At 36.7% G+C, this 27,090-nt stretch overlaps 1 protein-coding gene across 3 annotated transcripts; it reads left to right on the top strand.

The window, feature by feature from the left end:
• Positions 1-274: 274 nt before the first annotated feature.
• Positions 275-25,609, top strand: LOC141443638 (uncharacterized). 3 transcript variants are annotated; one of them, XM_074108982.1, is made up of 16 exons: positions 275-413; positions 531-980; positions 1,819-1,896; positions 2,672-2,986; positions 3,663-3,836; positions 4,459-4,661; positions 6,151-6,283; positions 6,696-6,746; positions 7,624-7,701; positions 8,430-8,615; positions 11,152-11,239; positions 16,226-16,363; positions 17,848-18,023; positions 19,398-19,661; positions 21,348-21,524; positions 22,049-25,609. In XM_074108982.1, the coding sequence occupies exons 2-16, from the start codon at positions 667-669 to the stop codon at positions 23,277-23,279; spliced, it is 3,606 nt and encodes a 1,201-aa protein (XP_073965083.1). In that variant the 5' UTR covers positions 275-413; positions 531-666; the 3' UTR covers positions 23,280-25,609. The 3 variants fall into 3 exon arrangements, with proteins under 3 accessions (XP_073965083.1, XP_073965085.1, XP_073965084.1); XM_074108984.1 differs by lacking the exon at positions 2,672-2,986 and having other exon boundaries at positions 275-980; XM_074108983.1 differs by lacking the exon at positions 7,624-7,701 and having other exon boundaries at positions 275-980.
• Positions 25,610-27,090: the final 1,481 nt, after the last annotated feature.

Below are 27,090 nucleotides of genomic sequence, written 5' to 3'. Positions count from 1 at the left end.
GTTGCTTGAATAGCTTGTTATGCTACGTTTTGTTATTGCATTATAACGTCTAGTTTTCGAATTGTTTATTCTCAATTATTGCAGTTTATATCTTATATCGTTTATGATCAATCCTTGATAAATCATATTATTTAAATATGACTGCAAACCTTAAATACATACCTACCGTCCAGGTCCGTCAGTAAATGAAATTTGTTGTAAACATAAACAAAACGTTATCTTCTGGCAATTTTAAATTTTCTTTTTGACATTTTCTTTTCCGTTTGGTCTGCCTTGCCTAGGTCGCTGGGGAATATATATAATAATACTTTTTTGTTCCGCTGTGAAATAAGTAACAAACATTTGTTTGTATAATAAACAGACTAATAATACAATAATAAAGTGTTACGTGTTATGTGATCAACTTTAGCGAAGTCAAGTTATTTATTATGGCGGGTAGCTTTTAAACTTGCAACGATCTCAAAATATAGGGTTTGTTGAAGTTTCCTGAGTAAACTTGTATATATTGGTAATAAAAGTTTTTATTTTAGAGCAATAGAAAAGTGAAAAAATGAATGTCTAATTGTGTAAAGAATACCTAATAATCACCAATTTTGTGCTTAGGTTATTGACAGAAAATATTTTGTCGAAAATCAAGTTTTTCTAACCTGAACAGATTGCGAAAACATGGCCTCTTCTAAAAAAGAAATAATAAAATTCGAAAAAGCCATAGAAAGTATGGATGCATCAGAAGTAAAAGAGTGCCTTGTTAAAACTCTAAATTTCTTAAACAGAAACGACTTTGAATGTCGTTTTTCCAATATTTCTGTAGCCATTGAAGCTTTTTTGGTCGGTTTGGTGTCAGACAACAGGAACTTGAAATGCAAATTATTTAATGCTGAGTGCGAGAAGTTAGCGTTGGACATTATTGAGGCTTTGGAACTGAACAGGGACATCTTCCGTTGGACTTATTCATATGGAAGCGAGACATTGAACAAAGAGTATGTATATCCATAAAGATGTTAAACATTTTTCAGCATTGTTGTGGGGTGGTTGTTTATTTGTTTGTCTATGTACTGTTGGCTGCATTAATATCTGCCACAGCAGAGCATGCAAAAATATCTGACGCATCATCTGAGCATATATAATTGCATGTCAGTCAAAGTCAAAGTCAAAATATCTTTATTCAATTTAGGCTATAACAAGCACTTATGAATGTCAAAAAAAATCTACCACCGGTTCGGAAAAACCATGATTTTTTGTGTCAGATGTTGGTGCTATTGGTTGTACTTTAGTATCAAAGAAATGTTAATTCACTTCACACTTTCAAGGTCATTTTCAAAAAGCACCAGTTTTTGTAGAATGTTGTTTAAATTTTAACCATCCTTATTGGAGACCAGCTGTTTGCTTAAGACTAAAGAATTTGTTTACCACTATCTGGCGGGAACTAATCAATTCTTTGCAATAAACATATCCTGTGTAAATTCATCCAAGTTTTAAACAATTCCAAATTTCAGACTCATCCCTATCTGTTGAACAAATTTGTTGTTGTTGATTGTGTGACTGAGTAACAAACATCCAAACATCCTCCCAAACTTTATTATGTCTTAGTAGATTTTTTTTGTTCTTCTCGAGTTACTATAATCTGGACATTCAGCAGTATGTTGGTTGGTTTAAAAAAAAAGTGTGGTAAAAAATAAGGCGTCAGGTTTTTATTATATAAATATTGTAAATATTGATAAAACCAAAACAAGTTGGTTTTGGATCCCCTGCTTGCAACATAAGTGTTAGAAGTCCTGTTATTATAATATATAACCATGTTTATGTTTTTAATTCCAGCCTTTTTGTGTATAAGAAGATATTCTCTAACAAAATGAAAATTAAACCAGTGGAGCCCAAAAAATCCAAGTCTATCAGGTAAGACTATATAACATTGATGATAAACTGTGTTATGCTTGCATTCCTTCTAACACACATCTTGTTTTTGCTGTTTTGTGTTCTGAGCTTTTCTGTGTGATATAGTCTTCTAAATCAGTATCCATTTTTTAAGTTACATACATGTCTAAAGTTAACTGCTATAAGTCTTCTACATCAGTCATTTTAAAGGGCCCACAGACGCTACGAAAAACCTAACAATCGAACTGAACCATTGCACCTGCATTATTTGTTGTATTGTGTGTGTGAGAAACTGCAGTTTTGTAAAATTTTTCAAAACTCTAGAGGTTTGAAACTAGATAAATCGGGAACAGATGAATTAGACCTATAAAATAAAGAAACCCACAACAGCTATTACGTCTTTAGTCACCATCGGAACTGAAATGAAGATTACTATGATTAACTGTAGTGAGTGTGTGTGAACAATTTATGATAAATAAGACTGATCAATGTATGTATGTATATATGTAAATACTTTATTGCACATAAAACACAAAAATAATACAAAAAGAAAACAACAAAACAAAAGAGTACAAAGGCGAACTTATCCCTTAAAGGGATCTTTTCAAGCTAACCTAAACAGGAAAGGAAAACTTAAAGATAGGCGAACAGTAATTTATGCACAGTGAGAAGAAAGGAATAAAATCAAATGACGCAGTCTGATCATAGGTTTTTTGTAGTGTCTGTGGGCCCTATTAGGTGCATGAGCACTCTATTGGTCATCTGTTTCATTTCAATCATCACCAACTGTTTCCAGCTTAGTATCCCAGCGCTTGATCCTATCACAAACTCAAGACCCAACCCAGTTGGACATACCAACTGGTAGCAAAATCCAGCTGCTTAACACAACTCTTCGCTTTGTCAAGACCGACGGTGAGGGTGTACTGGAGTATCCAGACATGCCGTTAACCCATGCACATTACATGTGCATGCTTGTCAATAGTCCTAAGAGTGATTTGAACGTTGGTTTTGGCTTTAAATCATTGTATGCACCCCTGTTTGAGGCTATGGAAGTGTATGGCTTGGATTATGAGTTTAATATTTCGTTTGCTGAGAAGGATGGAGATATCGCGTAAGATTTATTTATCATTTGTTTTGTGTTTAACTCTTGATATTTTTACTTGCTTCAAAAAAGGAAAGGCTCTTAATTTGCTTGTGTTATTTCTAAGTTTGCTATCTCAAAGCTATATTATTTTTAAAAAGAATTTGGGAAATACTTTTTTTGTTTGATTTGACAGAAAAGAAGACACTTGAAAATAGTTTTTGACATGGTTCCATATTAATATTTAGTCATTAAGAAAGTGGCTAAGTTGCCAACACTGTTATACTTCCCAATTGGTTTAGTTTCAATGTGAATAAAAAAAATACCACCCCTAAGGCAGTTCTTTAGTTCCTTTTTTGTTATAATTATGATAGGTAACTATCTTTACCATATTTCTACAGTAGCATGGCCTAAGGGCCTATGCTAGGTGACGTGGTTTGCATGGAGCGGGTGGCCGGCTGTTGAACAATATAATGAGCAGCGCTGACTGCGTGCGTTCGCGTGCGTAGGATTGTACTTGCACCCACGCCCGCAGGTTCGGATTTAGAGCGTGGAGGCCTTGGGGCAAGAAAGAGCGGGGTATTGCACCGGTTGCCCTCCCCTAAATCCGCCCCTGCGCGCCCGTGCAGTGCACCCGCGCCAGCTAGCCTAAACTTTAATAGGCTAAACTAAGAGTTTGATTTTTAAGTGGTATTTCTGATTTCAGGTCCATGAAGTTGGAAAAAATACGAAGAAACAAAGCTGTTGTTCGAAGAAAAGTCACGCAAGCAGATTGTCAAGATAATTCTACAAAAGAAAACCCTTTCGAGACCAGTTCAAGGACGGAAAGCCTTTTAGAAACGAATTCGAAGGGATCCAACAATTCCTTGAATGTTTCACTGTATGTTAATGAATAATATTTTTTGGGAATACCCGCGGGAATTTATGTGCATCTCGGAATTTAAAACGAGATTTTATAATGTAGACAGCTGAAAGTCTGAAAGAACACATAGGCCCCAAATTATTCCAAATTTCCCATGGAATCCCGAAAAAACCCAAAATTACAATTGCTTGGATTAGAAATGAAATTGGACATGAAATTCGGCGCGGGTTTTTGCCCAACATTACAACGGATAAACATACTTATATAGATAAATATATACTTAAATAACATATTAAACATCCAAGACCCGAGAACGAACATTCGTATTATTCATACAATTATCTGCCCCGGCCGGGAATCGAACCCGGGACCTCAAGCTTCGTAGTCAAGTTCTATAACCACTTGGCCATCCGGTCGTCTCTTTCCGTACAAAAGTTCAAGTCGATGCCATTACCCACTGAGGAGTTCCCTCAAGAGGAGACGACCCTGGCTGCAGCATCGAGTTGTCTGTGATACGAATGTATTGTCATTGAAATTGAATAATTTTGCAAAGTTTCGCGTCTGTGCCATAAATTTTTGATGAGTTCCCTTCTGCTGTATATTGAAAGTTGAATTAAACCTTGTGAAATCCATCTTCCAGGAACAGTTCAACATCATCGAGCCGCTCCCGACGCCGGCGCCGGAACCGTTTGCGGCTGACGGACGGCGTGTCGGCCGGTTTCGTGTCGGACACGCTGCACTCCCTTCTGGCGTTCACGGCGGACCCCGCCCGCGCCAGCGTCCGCTTCGAAGGCCTGACCGACCGGGAGGCTGCTTTCGTGAGGGGCGTCAAAACTTTGGCGCGTGAGTGCGAGGGCGGAACCAGAGGGTCTATTGCAGGGATCGGCAACCTTTTAACCTTTCTGTTTCTGTGTTGGTTCAAATTTAGGTTCTAAACGCGATTCAGTTTACTTGTATATGTGTCTGATCGGACGACGGCTGTATGCAGGTGTCCCACAGCTATGCCACATGGAGGGGAAGTATTTTAAATATTGCAGATAGACAATTCTACTAAAAGAAGACTTGATTTTGATTTTGAAAATAATTCAAACTTTTTTGAAAAATACCCTGCCTGAACCGGGAATCGAACCCACCAAATAGTAAAAAAATACAGTTGTATTAATTGTCCTGAAGTTTTCCCTTTATTTAAGATGCTATGTTGCCAGGAAAAAAATAATTCTTATGATTGAGCCTTTTGATCAGTACCACAAAATTACAGATGGATTCCCGGTTCAGACAGGAGATTATTCAAATTTCTTTGAATACAGTTTAAATTGTTTTTAAAATCAAAATGATGTCATATATCAGTAAAATTGACTATCTATAATACAGGGTGGAAAGTTGAGATGGGGCAGCAAGGGCAGCTACTAGATCCCTTGCCTTGCTGCTCCGCGAAAATGCTCTTAGGAGACCTTTACTAATTTTTGAGTGATGACAATCGACATTCACAGTTTTTTGATAAAATGTACAGTCAGCGAGAAAATCGACAGATTTGACTTTTTTTATGCCAATTTCCATTTCTATCAAGGATTAAAATACTTTGAGACCAACTAAGGTTAGACTAGAACACCCACAAATCAAAGACAACTTTTTCCATACAGTTCGTAGGGTACTAATTTGCAAAGTGAAACTTTCGCATGTTGTTATTTTACGAATATGAATCCTTTATGCTTAAAGAAAATTAAACAGTATGTAGACAACAGTGGCGTAGCTACCAAGAGGCTACAACAAGTAGGGGGCCCTCGAAATTCTGCTTTATAGCTGATGATAAAGTTGCCTAGCATTTTAAAGTGTATATATAATGTACTTCAAAAACCTTACAGTTTTGATGTAGAGTGGGCAAATTTTATTAACGGTCCCAACAGTCCACAACTTTACTTCAAATCCTGTGACACCCACCTGTCTCCACTCAGCGTTGACACATGCAGCAAATTTTCTGCAGACCCTAAACGACAATGATGATAGCAGCCCTTTTTTTATTTCACACTAGGTATACGCCAGTAGTACTGAACATTTTAAAAATTAGTGAGTACTGTGCCAAACTTTGCTGAGCGGAAAAAAATCTGGCCCTCCTGAGTAATAATTTTTTTGAGTATTTAGATTTTCCCTTCATGTGGCATAGCCGTGGGACAACCTGCATGCACGTCTCACAGTAGCGTGACCCCGTAACAACTCGATTACCACTGGCTTGCCTAAATTTTGACCCACTCGACCCTTTGTACACTCCTCTTTGTAGTATTTTTCGCTTCGGCTTGTCTGCCGAAAATTTAAACGCATCGCCACTGACATCCAGGTGCGACATCCAGCCACGGCTCGCTGGAGGCACCGTTGCGGGAGGCCCTGGCACAGCTGAACTCTAACGTTGCTAAGGTGACAGAGACCTGCAGGATACGAGTCGAGGAGGGACACACAAACACAAAGGCCAGGTTGGTTTGCTATTTTTTTGGGAAAATGATTGTAACAGGACTAGATCTTGCCCCCGACCCCGACCGATTAGAATTCATTTATGGCTATCCCACGGGAACTATGCATTTTCCGGGATAAAACTATTGTATGTCCTTCCCCGGGATTCTAACTATCTGTATGCCGAATTTCATCTAAAGCGGTTCGGCGGTTTAGACGTGATTAGGTAACAAAGTAACAAACAAACAGACTTACAAACTTTCACATTTATAATATAAGTCGGATGAGGGCGTTCAGTGCTCTAAAATGTTATTACAGCTTAACTTTACTAATGAGTAATGAGGATATGGCGCGAGCGAACTCGCTGGAAAATATAGGTAACAACAAAAATCTGTTTTACTTTTACTACAAACAAAATTTCTTTAATTATTTCAGGTTTATAACACTGAAGAAAGTACCAAAAGATAAGCCTACAAAACCACTCAGGTGAGACGCTATATGTTTTGTCGCATTATATGCCCATTGAGGTGGCATTCACTGCCCAATACATCTAGTTTTGATTGGTCAATATCTACTGTTTAACAGATTAAAAAATCATAAAATCCGACTTAAAAAAAACTAAAGAGAAATTAATAAGTCTACTATGTAGTTCAGGACCATATAGCACGGCCATTTTAGCATGGAGGATAGATGACCGTTTGGGCCGAAAAGTTCTCGAATGGAGCAGCGGCAAGCGCAGCGTAGGACGTCCATCAACGAGATGGACGGATGACCTGGTCAAAGCCGCGATTTCACGGTTCCAACCGAAGCAACTGGAGGTCTATGGGAGAGGCCTATGTCCAACAGAGGACGTTCTACTGCTGAGATGATGATGATGATGTAGTTCAGGAATAGAGAATATGCAAGCATTTTTTTTGTTAAACTGTGTTGTAAAAGATTTTTTGAATATATTAAAAAAAAAACGAAGATATGGACGTTTGTGGCACAGGAATCGATCGACCGAAGCATGACCACGACCACTCTGTCAAGAGTGAACGACTAAGAAGAAGAATTAGTATTCAGCTATAACAAGTTAAAAAATTGTGGCTGCGCGGCGCTTTGCGTCCGTCGATAAAAAACCCAGACGGTTTGTGGCATATCGCTCACTCCGGACTGTCAAGTGGTTAAATATTTCATCATAAAATATGTAAATTCTCCCAGATTTCACTGACTAGTGGTCCTAATAACAATTATAGCAAATGCTGTTGTCAATAAATCTTAAGTTATAATTGTATTGGTGATGACTGACGAAGCTTGGTTCCATACATGTCTGCCCGTCATTCTGTATTCCATGCATATTAGGCATGTTTACTTATTATTTCAGTGCGCTCAAACTGCCGACTAAAAGCCGAGCTTTCTTGGCCGCCGGTTCCAAAGACAGTTCAGCAAGCAAAGACAATCTGTAAGTTTTATTATCGCAACCCCAAGGTTGTCACACAGCTATGCCACATGGAGGAAAAGTATCTTAAATATTGTAGATCAATGGTTCCTAACCTTTCAGTGATGAGGGACCAATTGATTCTTTTTGCCCTGCCAAGGACCACTTACAGTTGGGAAAATACACCTTTGACGAAAATTAATAAAGAATTATTTTTTTCGACGGCTTCGCGGAACACTTAGGGTGTGTCCAGGGACCGCTAGATAAACAATTTTACCGAAAGAAGACTTCATTCTGCTTTTAAATGCAATTTAAACTGCATTCAATTTTTTTTTTTAATAATCCTCTGTCTGAACCTAGAATGGAATTCACCAAATTGTAATAAAATACACGTGTATTAATTTTCCTGAAATTGTCAATATAAAATTGCATGGTCTTCCCTTTATTTAAAATGCTTTTGACCGATTATAATTACAGTGTTTTTATTAACATTTGACAGATTAGATTCCCAGTTCACATAAGGGATTATTCAAAAATCTTTGAGTGCAGTTTCAATTCTTTTTAAAATAAAAACTGAAGTATTCTTTCAGTAAAATTGTCTATCTACAATATTTAAGACACTTTCCCTAAATGTGGCATATCTGTGGAACACCCTGTATAGAAAATCCCCCAAATGGGGAGGCCTATGTCCAACAGTGGACGTCCTACGGCTGATATGATGATAAACAAGAAAAAGATGCATTGTTTTTCAGAATCCAATTCAAAAGCGCGGGCAAGTTTGATTCAAGCACAGGCGAGGTCGAAATGGCCACAGACAATGTGGAATCTGCCACAGATTGTACACAGCAAGCCGCAAAGACCAAAGACAATCTCGACAAGAGAAAGGCCAAGCTGCTCGAAGCTATGTCCGTGCCGGTTGACAGCGATAAAGGGAAAAGGTATGGAAAATTATACTTCGTTTTTATTTAGCGTTAGAAAAAGGATAACAATCTTGACGAGTCTTTTTATTGAAAAACGTTTAAAAAAACAGTTAATATTACTTATGATACTAAAAGAATATAAATGATCATATTTCCTTGCTAATTGTTACATATATACTGTGACTTATTTTTCAAAAGGGTTTTTCAATAAAAAGACACATCAAGATAGCTTACCTTCTTTCTAAAGCTAAAAAAACGAAGTATAGGGTGGAGCGTCTATGCATGGTGAAAAAAAATGTTCCGTAATCTGTCTCGAATACCTCTAAAAACTTGCATATGAGTCGAATAACTTCAAACTTTTTTACAAACATTTTTTTTAAGATTTTGTGTAATAAAAGGGTAAAAGACTATTTTTGTTCCAATTTTATCGGTTAAGTATTGCTGTGGTTTTGACATTTAAAATCATAATATTTATAGAAAATCAGATAAATCCATATGACAGTTTTTTTCAAATGTAGGTAAGTCCATCCAAGCCAATTAGCGAAAGAAGTTTGTTCAACATGGCTGTCAGTTTTTTTTTTCAAATCTAGATAAATCCAGGTCTGTTACATCAAAACTATACAAATTCGCATTTGAGTTTTTCAAACATAATAAAAAATCGACTAGGTAAATCTACTCATTTTTTTTTGTAAAGAATTGATGGTTTTAATGCTGATGCCGAACAGAATCGCTTTTTTAATGATTTAGCCATAATATAAAAAAAATACTGCCTTTCAAATCACTTTCTTTTTTCTAATTACTTTTATTTTTTAGACGTATGCTTTTAACCCTGTACCTTACCTTAACGAAAATTTCGTAATTTCGAAAATAAAGTAAAAGTACCTTAGTTAAGCGAGTAGATTCGAACCTTGCATTAAAAGCCCATGGTCAGAGGCACTGTATATTTATTTTCATCTCTCCTGCAGGGCTACTACGAATCTCGAAACGCGAAGTTCGTGTCGTGTGGTCCCTCTGACACTTGTACTATTTAATCCGAGAGCGAGAGGGACCGCACGACACGAACTTCGCTGTTCGTAAAGTTTAATTTTCATGGGTAGATAGCCGGGTGGAAAATTGCGTTTTCATCTCTAGGGTGGAAAGCATTTTAAAAAAAAAAAATCGTTTAGCCACGGAGTCGAAGAGAATTGAGTTACGTCAATGACACTTTTTTTGCACGTTTCGGCATGGCCATCTAGATGCACTTCGTGACCAAGGAGCTTATATACAACACTGGAGGTTGAACGCCGAACATCCGTTTGAAACAAGAAATTTGATCTTTATTACGTCACGAACATATTCCATCTCTTTCTTTAGTTAGGTTAAGAAAGAGATGGAAGCCATTCGTGAAATGCGAAAGAGAGAGATGGAATGTATAAATAAGTAATAAAGGTCAAACTTCTTGGTTCGGCGCTGAACCTCCAGTTTTGCATATAAGCTCCTTGGTCGTGACCAACTCGATTTTTTATATAGTCGGCCGTGGCAAAGTGGCCAGGTCGAAAAGGTACCGTTGGAGGTTGGATATAAGTAAATTCAATTTATTGTTATTCTCATTATTTTTTGTAGTATTTTATTTTCCTCACAGTCGAAATGAAAAGTAGTGTCTAAATCGGGTGAAATTACCCATTTCCACTCGAACTATTGGCAATAAAATATCTCGGGTTAAATGGGTCACTTTCCATCCTTGGTTATCAATCTACTATTTAATCAGTATGTATTGTCTTGGTACTAGAAATGCCACGAATATTCGGCTACTATTCGGCCACAAAGGTATTCGGTATTCGGCCGAATAATGCGTACTATTGGGCCGAATACCGAATACAAAAAGAGACGTCATATTACTTAAGATTATAATGTATTCATTTCCAAATTACAATATCAATTTAATTTGAATTTAATCAGTAAAATTTATCAGTGGTAAATTGTGATGGATAAAAACAAGTTTTTCAGCATTTGTTGGTAGCAAACGATTACGCTTTTCGTCGTAAATGATAGCTTCAGCCAGCTTCAGAAAATAACCTCTCACTATACACGCTGCTTCCAGGAGACGAAAGATAAACTTTAGCAAATTTCGAGAGGTTTGAGTATTGTTATTTGGAAACAGGTTGCGACTAGTCTTATTTATATTTACGCGCTCGACAAGTATGTATTTTGTGCCGAATATTGGGCGCTTCGGCCGACAGCGTTGCCAAATATTCGGTATTCGGCCAAATCACTATTTGCGGCATCTCTATTTGGTACTACACAAAAATCTGATATTTTTTCCATTGACTATTAAGCTTATTCTAGGTACAGTCAAGGGCAAAGATATCGAAACGGCCAAAGTTACAAAAATATGTATACACGACTTAATAATGCACTTAACATTAAGGCCGTGTATACATATTTTTGCAACTTTGGCCGTGTCGATATCTTTGCCTTGACTGTACCGATAAAAAAAACAGCCAATTTTAAAAATTTCATTCATTCCCCTTTATGATGATTAATGTTAATTAATGTATGTCTGTCTTTATCTCAGGATGATGGAGCTGATGGGATGGGCGGGCGGCGCCCTGGGCGTCCGAGGTGGCGGCATCCTCGAACCCATACTGCCGGCCATCGAACTGGTACCATCTATCATACAATACATACTACACATGTTTAAAAACCAAATCTTTAAAAAACTTTTTAAAAACGTAAAAAGAAAGTTCTTGGAAAAATATTTGATTACCATTTTGAGTCGCGGGAAATTCAAAACGGGGTGTCACGTGACCAGATTTATCGCTGGAAACAAGCATCGAGCGATTGCATGTGGTCGCGCATTTAGAGTTTCTGAATTAAAGACTGAAACCCTTCCAAAAATTAAGTTTTTGTTAAACAAAAACTTAGGGATGAACGATTGAATTACTCGCGGGTAGTGGGGAACATAACTTCTTTATTTACTATGATCACGAGTTAGACAAACGATAACTCCTTTCTCGCCGGGATAGCGCCATCTAGCGGGAAACTGGCGAAGTACTTTGCATTAACACTAAAGTTGCGTTTCTACCAGAGACGAGCAAGGAATGTGTTTGACGTGAACTAATACGTCATAGTAATACTTCATATACCTATCCTCGCTCAGCAGAGTTCTAGTGGAAACAGCTGAGCGGAGGTAAACGAAGCGTTTCGTTTGGTTACTGACAAACATTCCTCGCGACACATCCTCGCATACCTCTGGTGGAAATGCAGCTTGATTAGGTAAATGGTTTTCAAAAACGTGAACTAAATTTGGAAAAGCTATCCAACGAGTCTAAAGGTGAGGAAGGAACGAGGGCAATCGTTTTTTGCCTCACTAGATGGCGCACTGTTGCGTTACGTTTTTTAGTATGGCTTTCAAAGTCTGTTATTACAGGCGTCATAACAAAGTTTAGATTATAATCATATTTAATACACCTTAAAACCGTACCATAAAAACATCGAGCATGCCACAGTATTGCATAGTCCCCGTTTTGTTCGGAAAAAAGGGAGGACAAAGGTTTCCGAAAGACAAAACTCTCAAAACACAGACATTCATTGCCCCGGAACGCATATTTGCTATAATAAATTTCAGATATTGCAAAATATTCACAAAATCATTCAAATTTTAAGTAAACCCGCGTAGCTCACCCAAAACTATGAGATTTGACATTTCGGAGACCTCACGCTACACTAGCGCCTCTAGTGGCGAATTCATACGCGACAGCCCTCATTATGTCACCCCCATATAAAGCGACGCGCCGCTGCTGCTAATTATAATTTATATAATGTTACTTTTTTTTAATAATTTATATAATGTTGCGTAATAAATTACTTTTTTTTTTTATTCGACTGGATGGCAAACAAGCAAGTGGGTGTCCTGATAGTAAGAGATCACCACCGCCCATAAAAATCTGCAACACCAGGAGTATTGCAGATGCGTTGCCAACCTAGAGGCTTAAGATGGGATACCTCAAGTGCCAGTAATTTTACCGGCTGTTTTACTCTCCACGCCGAAACACAACAGTGCAAGCACTGCTGCTTCACGGCAGGATTAGCGAGCAAGATAGCAATCCGGGCGGACCTTGCACAAGGTCCTACCACCTGGTAAACTTTTGTAATAAATTACTTGGATAATCAAAATTACTGTAATACCTACTGAACTATGATTATATTTTTAATCCATTCCTTTGGAATCGGTATTATAAACCACTACTGTAATCTTGATTCCTCGGTAATCAAGTACTTAAGTAATTTGATTTACTTTACTCCAGTTCCAGACTAGATTACTTCATTGGCAAACCTTATTTTGTAATTTTGTTAATGTCACTCAAACCAAATTGTTTTTGGTTTACATATAATAGCATTTCACTTTCACCACAGTAATAGATAATACACATAGATAACGCAAGTATCACGATTTGTATTGAGACCAAGCGTGCCGACTTTTTAACACCTATTGTGACGTCACAGCCGAAATTAAGTGACGGAAAATCCAAATCGGTTCAAAGACACAGATTCGTTGTAAAACGAACAACACTAGTCGCTAGATTTGACAGACGAATGAAAAGTTTCCTGTACAGTCGAGTTCTTAAACTATTGCGAGCAAAAATTTGATTAAAAATATCTGAACACGCTTCCACGCCGTTAACATAACAATAGAGTCATGTTTAGATATTTTTGGTCAAATGTTTGCTCACAAGTTTATGAACTCGACTGTACCACGAAGTCGAAGCGATGCGCGACAGTATCGCTTGTTCCGATATTCATCGTCTCTTAACACACAACGTCAGATCAAACGGTCAAAGCATACGCGGCAACGTAATGTGAATGAATATAGTTTTATTTAACGTTAACTTATAGTTACTTAGCTACATTCTTGTAATCACATCTTGGAATACTTAAACAAGTTTTAAAGTGAATTTCCGTGAAATATAATTTTAAAAGCAGCTTTGTATATTAGATATTTTAAACGTGGGTCAACTGAACATAGGATATGTATCTTTAGGAATTTTGTACATTATAATTTTTGATTTTCGCAGTTTTTAACCTCCGACGCAAAAAGAGGGGCGTTATAAGTTTGACCGCTATGTGTGTCTGTTTATCTGTCTGTGGCACTGTAGCTCTTAAACGGGTGGACCGATTTGAATGAGGTTTTCTTTAATTGAAAGCAGGTTTTCTAGCGATGGGTTTTAGACATGTTTCAGCAAAATCGGTTCAGCCGTTTTTGAGATATTGAACTTTGAAGTGGCAAAGTCGGGGGTTTTCCAACTTTTTGTAATATCGTACTCAAATAATTCCAAAATATACTCTAAAATATAAATATAATTACAAAATTACCTAAATTAATTAAATTAAAATTATTATTATTATTAATTACATTTGAGGGCCAGATTTTTTGCCGCTCAGTATATTATTACATTCAGGACACCGAATTTCAAGTCCATCCTTCCGTCCTTGTTGTAACTGCTTTGAAGTTAACACTTACCAACCTAACCTTGTATGAGTTTCTGTAAAAAAGACTGAAACCCTTTAAAAATTTTGGTTTTGGAAATTAAACCTTGTGAACGATTTTAATCATGAGTAAATGTTAATTACAAGTTCTCACGACATCAAGATCACGAGTTAGACAAACGCTAACTTCTTTTTCGCCGGGATAGCGCCATCTAGCGGGAAACTGGCGAAGTACTTTACATTAGATTAGTCCTTTTCGCTGCGAAAGCGAAGCGAGCAATGAAAATATCTTCCCTCATTTTTAGGGTTCCGTAGCCAAAATGGCAAAAACGGAACATCCTTATAGTTTGGCCATGTCTGTCTGTCTGTCTGTCTGTCCGTCCGCGGCTTTGCTCAGGGCCTATCAATGCTAGAAAGCTGTAATTTTGCACGAATTTATATGTAAACTATGCCGACAAAATGGTACAATAAAAAATTGAAAAAAAAAAATTTTTTTTGTGTACCTCCCACAGACGTAAAGTGGGAGTAATTTTTTTTTCTCATCCAACCTTGTAGTGTGGGGTATTGTTGGATAGGTCTTTTAAAACCACTAAGGGGTTGCTAAAACGATTTTTCGATTTAGTGATTTTTTTGCAAAATATTCAACTTTAAAGTGCTAATTTTCATTAAAATAGAGCGTCCACCCCTCTAAAATCTAAACCGGTGTGTGGAAAAATTTGAAAAAATTCATGATGATAGAAATTTATCAAACTTACAAGGGAAACTATAACGGTTAAGCTTTCTTGAGAATTATTAGTAGTTGAGTCAATATTAGCAGCCTAAGGTATAAAATATACCTAAACTTGGAAGATTCCGTATAAAATACGAAATCCTTAGAAAAATTTTACTTCATTTTTTCGTAATGGCTACGGCACCCTATTTTGGGCGTGCCCGACACGCTCTTAGCCGGTTTTTTTCATACACTTAGTATGGGCGTGACATGTATGGGCTATACTCTTTTAATTATAATAAAACAAAAAAAAATCTCCAAGAAGCTCTTCTACAAATGTCTTACGAAGATTCAGAAAAATTGTTGACCGTCTTAAAATAAATAGGGTTAAATAGTGTTAAGTTTATTTTTTAGTGCTTATATTTAATATCTGTTTAATTAGATCTATCATTTTGTTGTATTTTGCATTTGATTATTTATGTTAGCATTGTAAGTCCTATTACACCTGAAACACAGGATTTTATTTTATCCTAGTTCAGGTACCTATGTGTATTATTTTCATTTATTCTGTGTTTGTTTAGCCTATTCCTCGCATAACTCTGGTGGAAATGCAGCTTAACCTCTTCACCGCCAGAGCCATCCAGTCGTGACAGCCAATGGAAGGCCTCTCACGCCGCGGTCATCTATACATGAACAACATTCAACTCGAAATAAATCCTTCTGCAGTCGAATTAAAAATCAAGTTAATTTGTCGATGGTTTTTGACTGACTGACTGATTGGCAGAGATCTCTAAAAGTTCACCTTTTGTACATGTATCTCAACGTCTGTCAATTGTATTTATTTATTTTATAGAATAAACAGTTTACGTACATGGGTGAATCAACTTTTTATTGTTTTAATTCTATCTCGTAACTCAGGAGACATCGCATCAGTGAAACTTTGTTAAAAAAATGTTTGCAATTTATTCTATTGGGACGCTTAGGAGATAGCCATAAAGGATTGCCTTAAAACTGTTACAACTCCTAACTTTGAATGGATTTGTACCGCATAAAATCATACTTTTAATAGATAACTCGGCAGATGTTACCATGGCAACAAGCTACACTAAAAAATGGGAACTATATTTTCTGTCACTTAAATTTAGTTTTGTCACTAAACTGCGATACCCTAATTATTATATCTATCCCTAAGAAATATATTGGTCATCAAATTAATCAAATTTGTGTCTAAGTATGAGTCATAAGATTAATGTAAACGTGTATAGTATTCGGCAACTGAGTAGGAACCCTTTGCAAGCTTTAAGTGTTTGCTTAAACCACGCTTAAACAAACGTCAAACAGACTTCTACTACTGCCATCTACTACATAACTGCTACTAACGCCATCTAGAGTTATTTCACCGGTGAAGAAATGCTCATTAGCGTTTTACCAACCCGGAGCCCTGTGCTTCCAGCCGGCGGGCGCCGGGCTGGGCCACGTGCCGCCGCCGAGGCCCGAGGCGCGCCGCCCCGCCGAGTTCCGGCTGGCCCTGTTGCATAATATTCACGACCTGCTGCTGCACTCTGATACGTCTATGCTAATCGAGTATGAGGTATGTGACCTACCTATTTCTGACATTATAAGATCATGTACATACCCAAACGGTTGTCTGGAAGAGTTCGCTTTTAAGCGATAAGACCTTAGATAAGATTGTCTACTCTGCATTTTGTGTCAATTTAAAATAAAAAAAAGCCGGGGTGGCTTACTTGGTTTGATCTATGACCTCTCAAGGAGAGGATCGTGGGTGCAAACCTCGGGTCGCACCTCTGAGTTTTACGAAACTCATGTGCGAAATAACATTTGATATTTGCCACGAGCTTAACGCTGAAGGAAAACATTGTGAGGAAACCTTTACAAACCTGCGAATTCAATGGTGTGTGTGAAGTTCCCGATCCACACTGGGGCCGCATGGGAACTACGGCCGAAGCCCTCTCATTCTGAGAGGAGGCCTGTGCCCAGCAGTGGGACTTGTATAGCCTGGGATGAGAATGATGATGTGATGATACATTTTTGGTACTGATTTTTCGTGTCACAATAAAGTCAGCATGGGCAAGTCCGAACCTATAAAGCCCGGTCTAGACTTCCAAGAAAAATCGTGCAACTTGCATTACATCGCGAGGCAGTAAAGCCGACGAGTATGGTGGTCAATCAAGCACGGCAATGTAAAGCAACTTGGACAATTTTTCTTGTAGGTCTACACTGGGCTTGGGGTGGGGGAATGAAAAGGTTGACCAGTTTTCAAATAAATTCGTTTACGCATTGCAAACACATGTTACCTTTTTGAATGACATGATGACGGAATATGTGATACTCGGTTGATAAAGTAGTTATACTGAGCAAGCAAAAACAGAGCTTAGGGTGGTCAACCTTTTCATTCCGCGACTGTACGTACAAACAGTACAAGGGTCAATCATTTTTTGTTTTAATTATTTGCTCCTGTTAATGGGCCCACCCGGTACATTTTTAATAAATTTTTGGTAAATTTTTCATTTTTAATACAAGCTTTTTTGCTGACTGTACTTTTTGTTGACTGTACTTGCATTGTCACCAAAAGGACCCCGGATCTAAAGTATAGAAAATGTGTTTTTAGTTAAATATCCTGAGATTTTGATATGTTATAGATTTCAAAGTCCTGGAGAAAAGTCTCTAAAAAACTAAACTAAACTCTGAAAGGGACTCTGAATCAGAAGTAGCACCTCAAGAAGTTTTTGTTCAAGACTTTGAAATCTATAACATTTAACTGAAACCACATTTTCCATACTTTAGGTCCGGGGTCCTTTCCGCCGAAGGATTCCGTGCTAGACGATCCTGGCCGTACTACCGGGATGTCCCTACCAGATTATTGTATTGTCACGCAATTTATATAAGTATGCCAAATTTCAAGACAAACTAGACTACTGGAAGTTGGTTGAATTTAACTTGCAAGATTTGATGACAAACATCGGGACAGGTGAAACTAAATAAAAAGCTTGTAAAAATCTAACGTGTTCTAATCTAAAGTGAAAAACAAATCTAAAGTGCTTTCTTTAAAACTAGCTGCCGCTTAAGAAGAAGGAAAAGTCTTACGTGAACAACATATTGGTCAACTTGAACAAAGGAGAGTTTCCCAAAGTGCGTGCGAAAGAGGAGGAAGACGTGGCGAAACGGCTTCTCCAAGAGATGGCGCTGTGCCACGACACGCGTGTTAAAGCTGACGTCTCCCAGGATCTTAGGTTAGTTGGATTTGGTTGTGGGATTATGCGGCAGTAAGGATGCTTGAAACACTAAGGGGCTGTTTCACCATCCATTGATTAGTGTTAACTGACGGTTAAATGTGATGCCGTCTCTGTCTATTCGAACAAAACAAATAGAGACGGCATCACATTTAACCGGCAGTTAACACTAATCAATGGATGGTGAAACAGCCCCTAAGTTACTTAACCTGATACAAAAGTGGAAAATGAAACAGATAACGCATACGATGCTTTGATTTATAAAATAAATAACAAATAGTCAATGGGGAATGGATGAAAAATTTAGAAACGTTTGAAACTTTTTTTATCGATAGGAATAACCTTTCTAATTAACAGAAAATATATAAGATTTTTAAGTAGCATCAATTAATTTAAAAAAATTAAAGAGTTTTCTTTACCGCCAAATTACGACAGTCCGGTCGGTTAGGGGTTGTTTCATAGTCCAGAATTAAAACATTAAAACATAATTTGTGTCTTTGACTCCATCTTTTTGACAGGTGACACTCTTTACCGGCCCGGATAATACCGAAATGGAAATACCGACCCTGTTTTTCAAGTACACACACATAGATGTTCATGTCAGTTTCTATGGGCGTGTACATGAAAAACGGGGTCGGTATTTCCATGTCGGTATTATTCGGCCCGGTAAAGAGTCACCTGTCAAAACGAACGAGTCAAAGACACATAAATTCCTTTTTTTTTGTTCTGGGCTATGGAATAACCCGTAACCGACCGGAAAAATAATTGATGCAACTTAAAAATCTGATATTTTTTTCTGTTATTTAGAAAGGTTATTCCAATTGATATAAAAAGTTTCAAGCGATTCTAAATTTTTCATCCATTCCCCATTGCCGTATTGCTCTGAACTACTTGTGTGGTGTTCTAAAGAGTTAGGTATATTTATTGTTTTTTATCTCGAAATTGTTTTCCATTTAATATATACATTATTTATTCTTAGTTTTTATATATGTTCTGAATATTATTATAGTGCACTATTATGTACAGTCAAGTGCAAAAATATGTATCTATTCGAACCACTCAATAATATGATATCACGGTCTTATTACGCCGGAATAAGAGTCAGTGGTACAGTCACCAGCACCAATATCTGACACAACAAGCGTGCATACATATCTGATACGACTCTTTTTCTAGGGTCGGAAGGACGTGTCAGATATTTTTGCACGCTCCGCTGTGGCAGATGTTAATGCTGGTGACTGTACATATTTTTGAAATATTTTAATAAGGTCTTATTTTACACTTGACTGTACATCAATTGTTTAAATAATTGAATTGAAGTGCAGAAGTGCCTGGTCTATCCTACTGAAGTCCAAGTATCTTGTTATTTTCCAGACAAGTGATTCTAACCAAATGTAAAAAAACTACAAAGCTGAAGATTGCAGAAGCAAGCAAGTTGAAGGAGTATGACCCCTCAACTGCTGCGTCGGGTATAGACCGCGAGGTCATAGATGATGAGGCCGTCAAACGGGTGATGGCGACCATCACGCACACAAGCTGCAAGACCCCGGTGGCCCTCAAGGGCAGAGCCATGCGGATGCTGTTCCTGAAGAAGTTCATCGATGTGGTGCGAGGGAATAGAATGGAGAGGGAGTTCAGGTAGATTATGACACTAATATTATAAGTTTATTATTGGGTTGTACGTTGTTTTACAGACAACATTTTAATAGAATTTCGTTTAACAGAATTTTTTAATCATATTATCGTTTCATAGAATAATCAATACGCAGAACGCTTCTTTGAAGAAATTTAAATCATTGATTTTTGTTACAAATATACATTTTTGTTTAGATATTCGTTATTCTTTATTTAGTTATTATAAAACTTATTACCAAGAAAAACAAAATGCAAATTGTTTTCAGATGTGGTTGCAGTTCTAACCTAACCAAACCTACTTTTCTAGTAGCGAGTCGTTTCTGATGAGGTCACTGTTCTAACCTAACCTAACCTAACCAACTTTTCTGGTAGCGATTTCTAACCTATTCAAATAACTTTTATTGAACAAACAATATTTGTTAAAAAATAATTCTACAATTTGATAAATTTGATAAATAATAAAGTGAGATTATAAGATGCATTGAATAGTTTTTCTGTTTCATTCAAGTAAATAGTCGCTGAAACAATAATATTCGAAGTAAAATACAAGGACCAAATATTATATGAAAGATTTTCTGCGAAACGAAATTCTATGAAATTTCGGTCTGCGAAAGAAGGGAACACCTTATTATTGGTTTGCGACGCCACTTGCGTCGACACACTCGCGCCGTCCCACCTTCCATCTACAGCCAACAGGGCCGGTGCCGCTGCAGACTCTGCGGAATGCCTCAAAAAGCGCAAATATGTAGGCACCAGTAGTGCCTACATTTTTGAGCCGTTTGGGGTAGAAACCATGGGTCCTTGGGGTTTGAGCTTTTAATATTTATAAATCATTGTCGTCCAAGTTAATTACGGCTTCGGGTGACCAGAGGGCTGGCTTTTACTTAGCACAAAGAATAAGCATTGCCATACAGCGTGGTAATGCTGCCAGCCTTCTGGGCACCTTACCACCTGGCAGTGATTTTGGGCAACTTTTTTATTTATAAGTTTAGTTTGTATGTAGTTTTAGTTTATAGTCTTACTTTACTTCGTTTTTAAATTGTATTAATATTGCTTTGAATACCACGCTTAACTTTTACAGCTTATTAAAATATGTATGTTTATTTAATTCGAAAGCTTGTAAGTAATTTTGTTTGTTACCTCTTCACGTCTAAACCGCTGAACCGATTTAGATGAATTTCGGTATACAGATAGTTTGAGTCCCGGGGACGGACATAGGATAGTTTTTTTCCGGAAAATTGCATAGTTCCCGCGGGATAGCGATAAACGAATTCTGCGCGGACGGAGTCACGGGAAACCGCTAGTTTTGATTAAATCAATTCAATCAATCAATTTAAAGCTATGCGTCTTTAGAAAAAAAGGAAAACATATATTACTGACAACACGGAAAAAAATTAAACAGAAATAATTCGATTCCCAGCGCTGGTCTCTTTTTCTGGTTTTTCTGTGCCTCTGTGTTTCGGTTTGTATTTTCGATATGGATTTTACGGGATGACCGTGAAAGTAACAAAATTTGGAGTTGAAATAAAAAATTATAAAAAGACTCCAAAAACCAATCTTAACTAAAATAAAGTAAAAAAATACCCATGTCACGAAATTATCCCAAATCAGCATACTGCGGGACTTGCAAACGGCGCTGATCTTCCTTTGAAAACATTAGGTAATAATATATTTTTATTTATTTTAAAGATTCGTTGGTGTCATGCAGAAGAAACTGCTTGCCTTCTTAGAGAACGTCGTGACAAGCATCAACCACAGAATGAGGTGTTCGTACGTGGCCGACGAAGAAATGTGCCTCTACGACGAGCTGATGCAGGCCGCGTGCAAAAGAGAATGCTACTTAGACATCGCCTTCTATCACAATACGTTAGTATACACTCATCAAAAGTGCAGAGGGATATTTTTTAGGGTTCCGTACAAAAAAAAACGGAACCCTTATAGGATCATTCGTGCGTTTGTCTGTCTGTCCGTCTGTCACAGCCAATTTGCTCCGAATCTACTGGACCAAATCAGGTGAAATTTGGTAGGATGGTGTAAATATTTTTTTTTAAATAAGGGTTATTTTCGGGGGACAAATTAGGAAATTAAAAAAAAAAGTTTTTCAAACCTTACTGTGTCACATATCAAATGAAAGGACTCGTCACGAGGATCTCAATTTTTTTTTGTTATTATTTTAAAATAAATAGTATTGATTTTATTCATGAAAGAAGAGGAAAATTTATTATTAAATAATTAGTATAAAAATGAATCCGTATAATTAATATATGTATGCATGACATAAATAAATTTTGACTCATGAAAATTCGTAATTTTATCAAGTGAGCCAATTAGAATTTCATCCAGATCCGTCCAGTTGTTTTATTATATATATAATGTTATTTTTTTAACAGGAAGTTCCTATTAAAGAAGATGTCAGACAAGATAGTAGCTCAGCAGAATATTGGTAGCTCCACCTGGCCCAATGCACAGGATACTAATTATGTTGACCAGCAGAACATACCAGCAAAAATGTACAGAATAGTACATCAAAATGTAGCTAACAATGCTATTGCCAATAATAATGACAAATCTGGTGACGAAAATGAAAGTAGAAATCAAAATGTACCAATCAGGGAAAATAATGAAAGAGTAGTAGCTGATGTTGATAGTCGCAAAGAAGTTACCAAAGTAAAATGTAAATGTGATAACGAAGCGAATTTACTAGTAGAAAACGAGAGTCTACGCAATAATCTTAAGGTTAAAGATGTTAAAACAAAAACGGAAAGTGATATAAAACATGTAAATCAAGATAATATTAGAGTTGAAAATATTGCCAAAATGCAAAATGAATGTGATATAAAACGTAAGGATAATGTGGTAAATAGTATAATTAACGCTATTGTTAAGCAAGAAATTAAGACTGATGATGATACTGAAAATAGCTGGTCTACTTGTTCGGAGAAAGAAATAGATTTATCTGTATGTGATAAGGAAATAGAAGAATTAGACAAGGTACTGGGCGAAGTTGGTTTAGGTTTTAATGTCAGAGACAGTGATCCTAGCGTTGGTCCGAAAAGCGTATCTAAAGATTATAGTAAACTGAACGCGAAAAAAAGTAAATCAAGATGTCAAAATTCCATTGTTGTCATAGCACCGAAGAGTATAGATCCAAAAATCCATAGAGAAATGTATAAAATGGTGCAAACTCTCATTTGGGATCAAATAGACAAGGAAGATTACGCGATACCGTTGCTCAAGTGTTATGGAGTGCAAAATGGCGGCTTGGTTTACTGCTGTCATGATGAGAAAGATGTCGCGTGGTTGAAAAGAACCATCAAAAATGCCAAATTAAATTTAAAAATGTTTGTTTTTGCCGACGATTTTATAGAAGAGAAGAAAAGTCGAAAGTTAGCCATCAAAATAAATAGCTTCATGCCTTTGGATGCTAAAAAAGTGTTCAATATGATTGAAATGTACAATGATATTGATACACTCCTATGGAAGGTTCTCTCTTGTGAATCTTTCGATTCTTACACCATTTTTATAGTGGAAGTAGATGAAATATCTTTTGAATACATTTCAGGAAATAATTTTTCGCTCTACATGGGTATAGATAAAGCTCAATTTAGCATTATATTTTGATGTACGGTCAAAGAGTAATTCATGAGTCACCATGGAACCATTTCACAGTGAACGTCATAGTGACATCGCATTAATTAACAGAGAAAATCGTAATGACTTTTCCTTTGAAAAGGTTCCATTTTGGTTCATGAATTAGTCCTTGACCGTACCTGATTATCATTTTATGCATTTAAAGTTAAACATGGTCACAGGCCACTGGCCGTGTTGTCTAACGTTCTAGCCCTCGCGATCACCTTTACTGTCTCTTTCTACCCTCATTCTACACCGTGTGAAGAAAGAAGTGAAAAAATCGTGATTCTAGTACGTTAGACACTACGGCCTCTGTTTTAAAGTGTATGCCGCTAGTTGCTATTTTAGATTTTGACTTTGAGTTATGAATGGCCCTAAATTGGTCATTCTCGCCAGTATGATTCTTCAGGCCTTATCAAGATCAATCCTACAAAACTCGGAAAATGTAGATACAAGTTCGTTAACGGAACTATTAATGTGAAATATTAACTTTTTTCCAATCCTCAAGACACCCCGAATTTTTATTTTATTTTAAGTTAATTGATTAAATCTATTTTTATTGAATTTCTTCGTTATTTTAAAAGATATTGGTGTGTTTTGCTTAGTTAGTAACTCTACTTAATTTCTAACTCTACATTCATGATTTGTATTTGTCAGTTGCGCTTTGAGGTTTTTAGAAGAAAATCATACAGTGACAGTAAACCGGCCAGTATTAAATTATCAAAATCATATGCAATCTCGCTAAAATGTAATGAGGGCTATCGTTTTTTGTCTCACTAGATGGCGCACTGTTGCGTGAGGTTTTTAAGTATGGCTTTCAAAGTCTGTTATTACGGGCGTGAAAACATAGGTTAGATTAAAATCATATTTAATACACCTTAAAACAGTACCATAAAAATATCGAGCATGCCACAGTGTTGCATAGTCCCCGTTTTGTTCGGAAAAAAGGGACGACAAAGGTTTCTGAAAGACAAAACTGTCTCAAAATACAGACATTCATTGTCACGGAACCCATATTTGTCGTAATTAATTTCAGATATTGCAAAATATTCACAAAATTATTCTTATTATAAATAAACCCGCGTAGCTCACCAAAATCGGACATTTCGGAGACCTCACGCTACACTAGCGCCTCTAGTGGCGAATTCATACGCGATAGCCCTCATTGGCGCCTGTTGCAGTCGTAACTCTTAGACTTGGCACAGTAAAAAAGGGATATAAAAACTACAAACACAACCTGATTTAAAACATAGTGTAATCGATTCTACTCTCGATTCTGAGCAATCTACTTTCTGGTTTTCAGTTATTTAATTAACACCTTGTATAAATAAGGTTCACCGTCTATGTATTTGTGTATCTATTTATGTAACGTAATCTATCAACTACATTTTCAAAGTCGATAGTAAAAATATCTTTAGTCAATTTAGGCTATAACAAGCACTTATGAATATAAAAAAAAAAAAAAACTATTACCGGTTCGGAGAAACCTCTGTTGAGAAGAATCTGGCAAGAAACTCAACGAGGTATTTTTTTTAAACAGATTTACAATATTATTATATGATATCACAAGTATTTAACACTTCATTTTTAAAGGGACCGCCAATGCGGATCGGAATTATTTCCAAATATCCCTGTCCATGATATAATCATTAATTTTATAATACGCCTTAGATATTAATGTCTTCTTGACAATAGATTTGAACTTTGTATCCGTCTCATTGGTAATATTCTTTGGAATTTTATTATAAAAACGTATGCAATTTCCCAGAAACGACTTTTTGGTTTTAGCCAGTCTGTAAGATGGAAATTTATTCCTTCCTTTATGTTTCTAAAAGCTTTTGGCTTATCGACGTTAGTAGGAAAATCAATTATTATTTATTATGTTCTTAACATACATGATTATTTAAAAAACATAAGGCGGCGGCAGGGTTAGGATACCTTTTGACGTTTAGTCTGTAGTTAACCGAGTTAGGGTCAGGCGCGGTCGCAGCCTCAAATTTTGGAGGGGTCCAAACAAATTGTTTTTTATTTTTTATTTTGTAAATTTTTAGAAGACTTTTCTATTTGACGTTTACGATTGGGGGGGGGGGGATGTCATGTGTTTGACACGCACGGTTCTTACAAATTTTACTGTCATCCATCATCCACAAAACTATGATACGAACGATATGCGAACTTTGATTTTCGAATTTCGTAGTAGCCCCTCAGGTCCGTAAATCAGTTTGTGTGTAGCTTGTGTTGCTAACTTGTTTACAACAAATAAAGTAAATTTAAGTCTGAGAACGTAAATAAAGTAATAAACAGTATTTTACAAAAATTAACAGTATTTTATTTTTTAAACTATAGTTGTAGTAAGTATATTTTATTTTATAGTTGGCAACCTATTGTGAAGCACAAAGTCATTTTTGCGATATTGTTTAACTAGTATTAAATGTTTTTCACATCTGTGAACAAAATCATTTATTTAAATGGGATTTGTTTTGCTCGTGATTTTTTAAAACTAGACAGCGCTTTCGGAAAGACATCATTGAAGAATGCGCCGCAAGAACTTGCTAAGATTTTTTTCAACATAAAATAATACAAGTAAAATATTAAAAACTACAGTATACAATGAGAAAATACGTATAATAATAATAATAATACAGGGATGTATGGGGTCCCTTAGTTACAAAACTAAATCTAACTGTAATCTGTGTTCAGTGGAAGTGTGGCGGCCATTTTGAGCCGTCCGAATCAGAACGATTTTGTCGGAAATACGTAGAAAGGATAGATCATCCTGGTCAAACTGAACAACATTTAGTTCAGCAACTTTTAAAAATAATGGATTCCGAACAAGCTCATCTGCCGCCCCAAAGTAGCTCACACGAACTCATGTCGCTTGAAAGCAGATACCGATTGGAATTGCTTCCGTTATAAGCTTAAATCGTCTTTTCACGTCTGTGACTAGAAATTAAACTAAAAATACACCCGGTAAAAGGCGGCAAATTAAATTATTATTTACTTGACTACATGTGGTAGGACCTTGTGCAAGGTTCCCGGATTGCTACCACCATCTTGCTCGCTATAAAGCCGTGTAGAAAGTCCCTGAGTTAAGAATGAAATAAAATTTCATCTTTTTTTCGGGTTGTGTTGCCTTAAGGGTCAAAGACACTAAACTCGATTTTAGTTTTTAAGTTTTATATGAGGAGCTTTATATTATTAGATGGCGACGTGCGGTCGGAAAAATCCATTATGGATGACTGGAATAAAGGGAGGGCCCAGAGCGCTGGACTCCACCGCCTAACAAGGGGCGCGTTGAATAAAATGAGTAAATATGAATTGTGTAAAGTCGCGACACATGAAGCTTTTCACCAGAACGAGCCTTACATCTAGACATTGAATATGGTTTGGGCTTTACATTTGCCAAGTCACACTTCACAACACTTATTATCCGACACACACACATACACAAACACGAATACATCACATCACACATCAACATCCTAATTTTCATCGGTTTCAGTTTAGGCCATGTCGCATCATCACATAAGTACTCCTCAACTTTTGTAAGCTTTCTTCAGAAGTGCACTCATGAAACGAGTTGTGTGGCAATTTCCATGCTTCTACAGGGCTTTATTGTAAAATCTCACACAGTTTCCCACAAAAGATTTGCTTACTTTCCGTAAACGGAATTTTGGAACGGCAAGCTTGTGCTTATTACGAGTATTGATATCATGTACGTCTGACACTTTTTTAAAGGACTCGATATTCTTGTGTGTATACAATATCAATCATGTATATACTGTGAAGCTACTGTGAGGAT

This window comes from Choristoneura fumiferana, chromosome 27, assembly GCF_025370935.1.
Source record: "Choristoneura fumiferana chromosome 27, NRCan_CFum_1, whole genome shotgun sequence".
Classification (NCBI taxonomy): Eukaryota; Metazoa; Arthropoda; class Insecta; order Lepidoptera; family Tortricidae; genus Choristoneura; species Choristoneura fumiferana.
The sequence above is the reverse complement of the archived record's forward strand: the minus strand, read 5'-3'. Positions and strand labels throughout refer to the sequence as shown.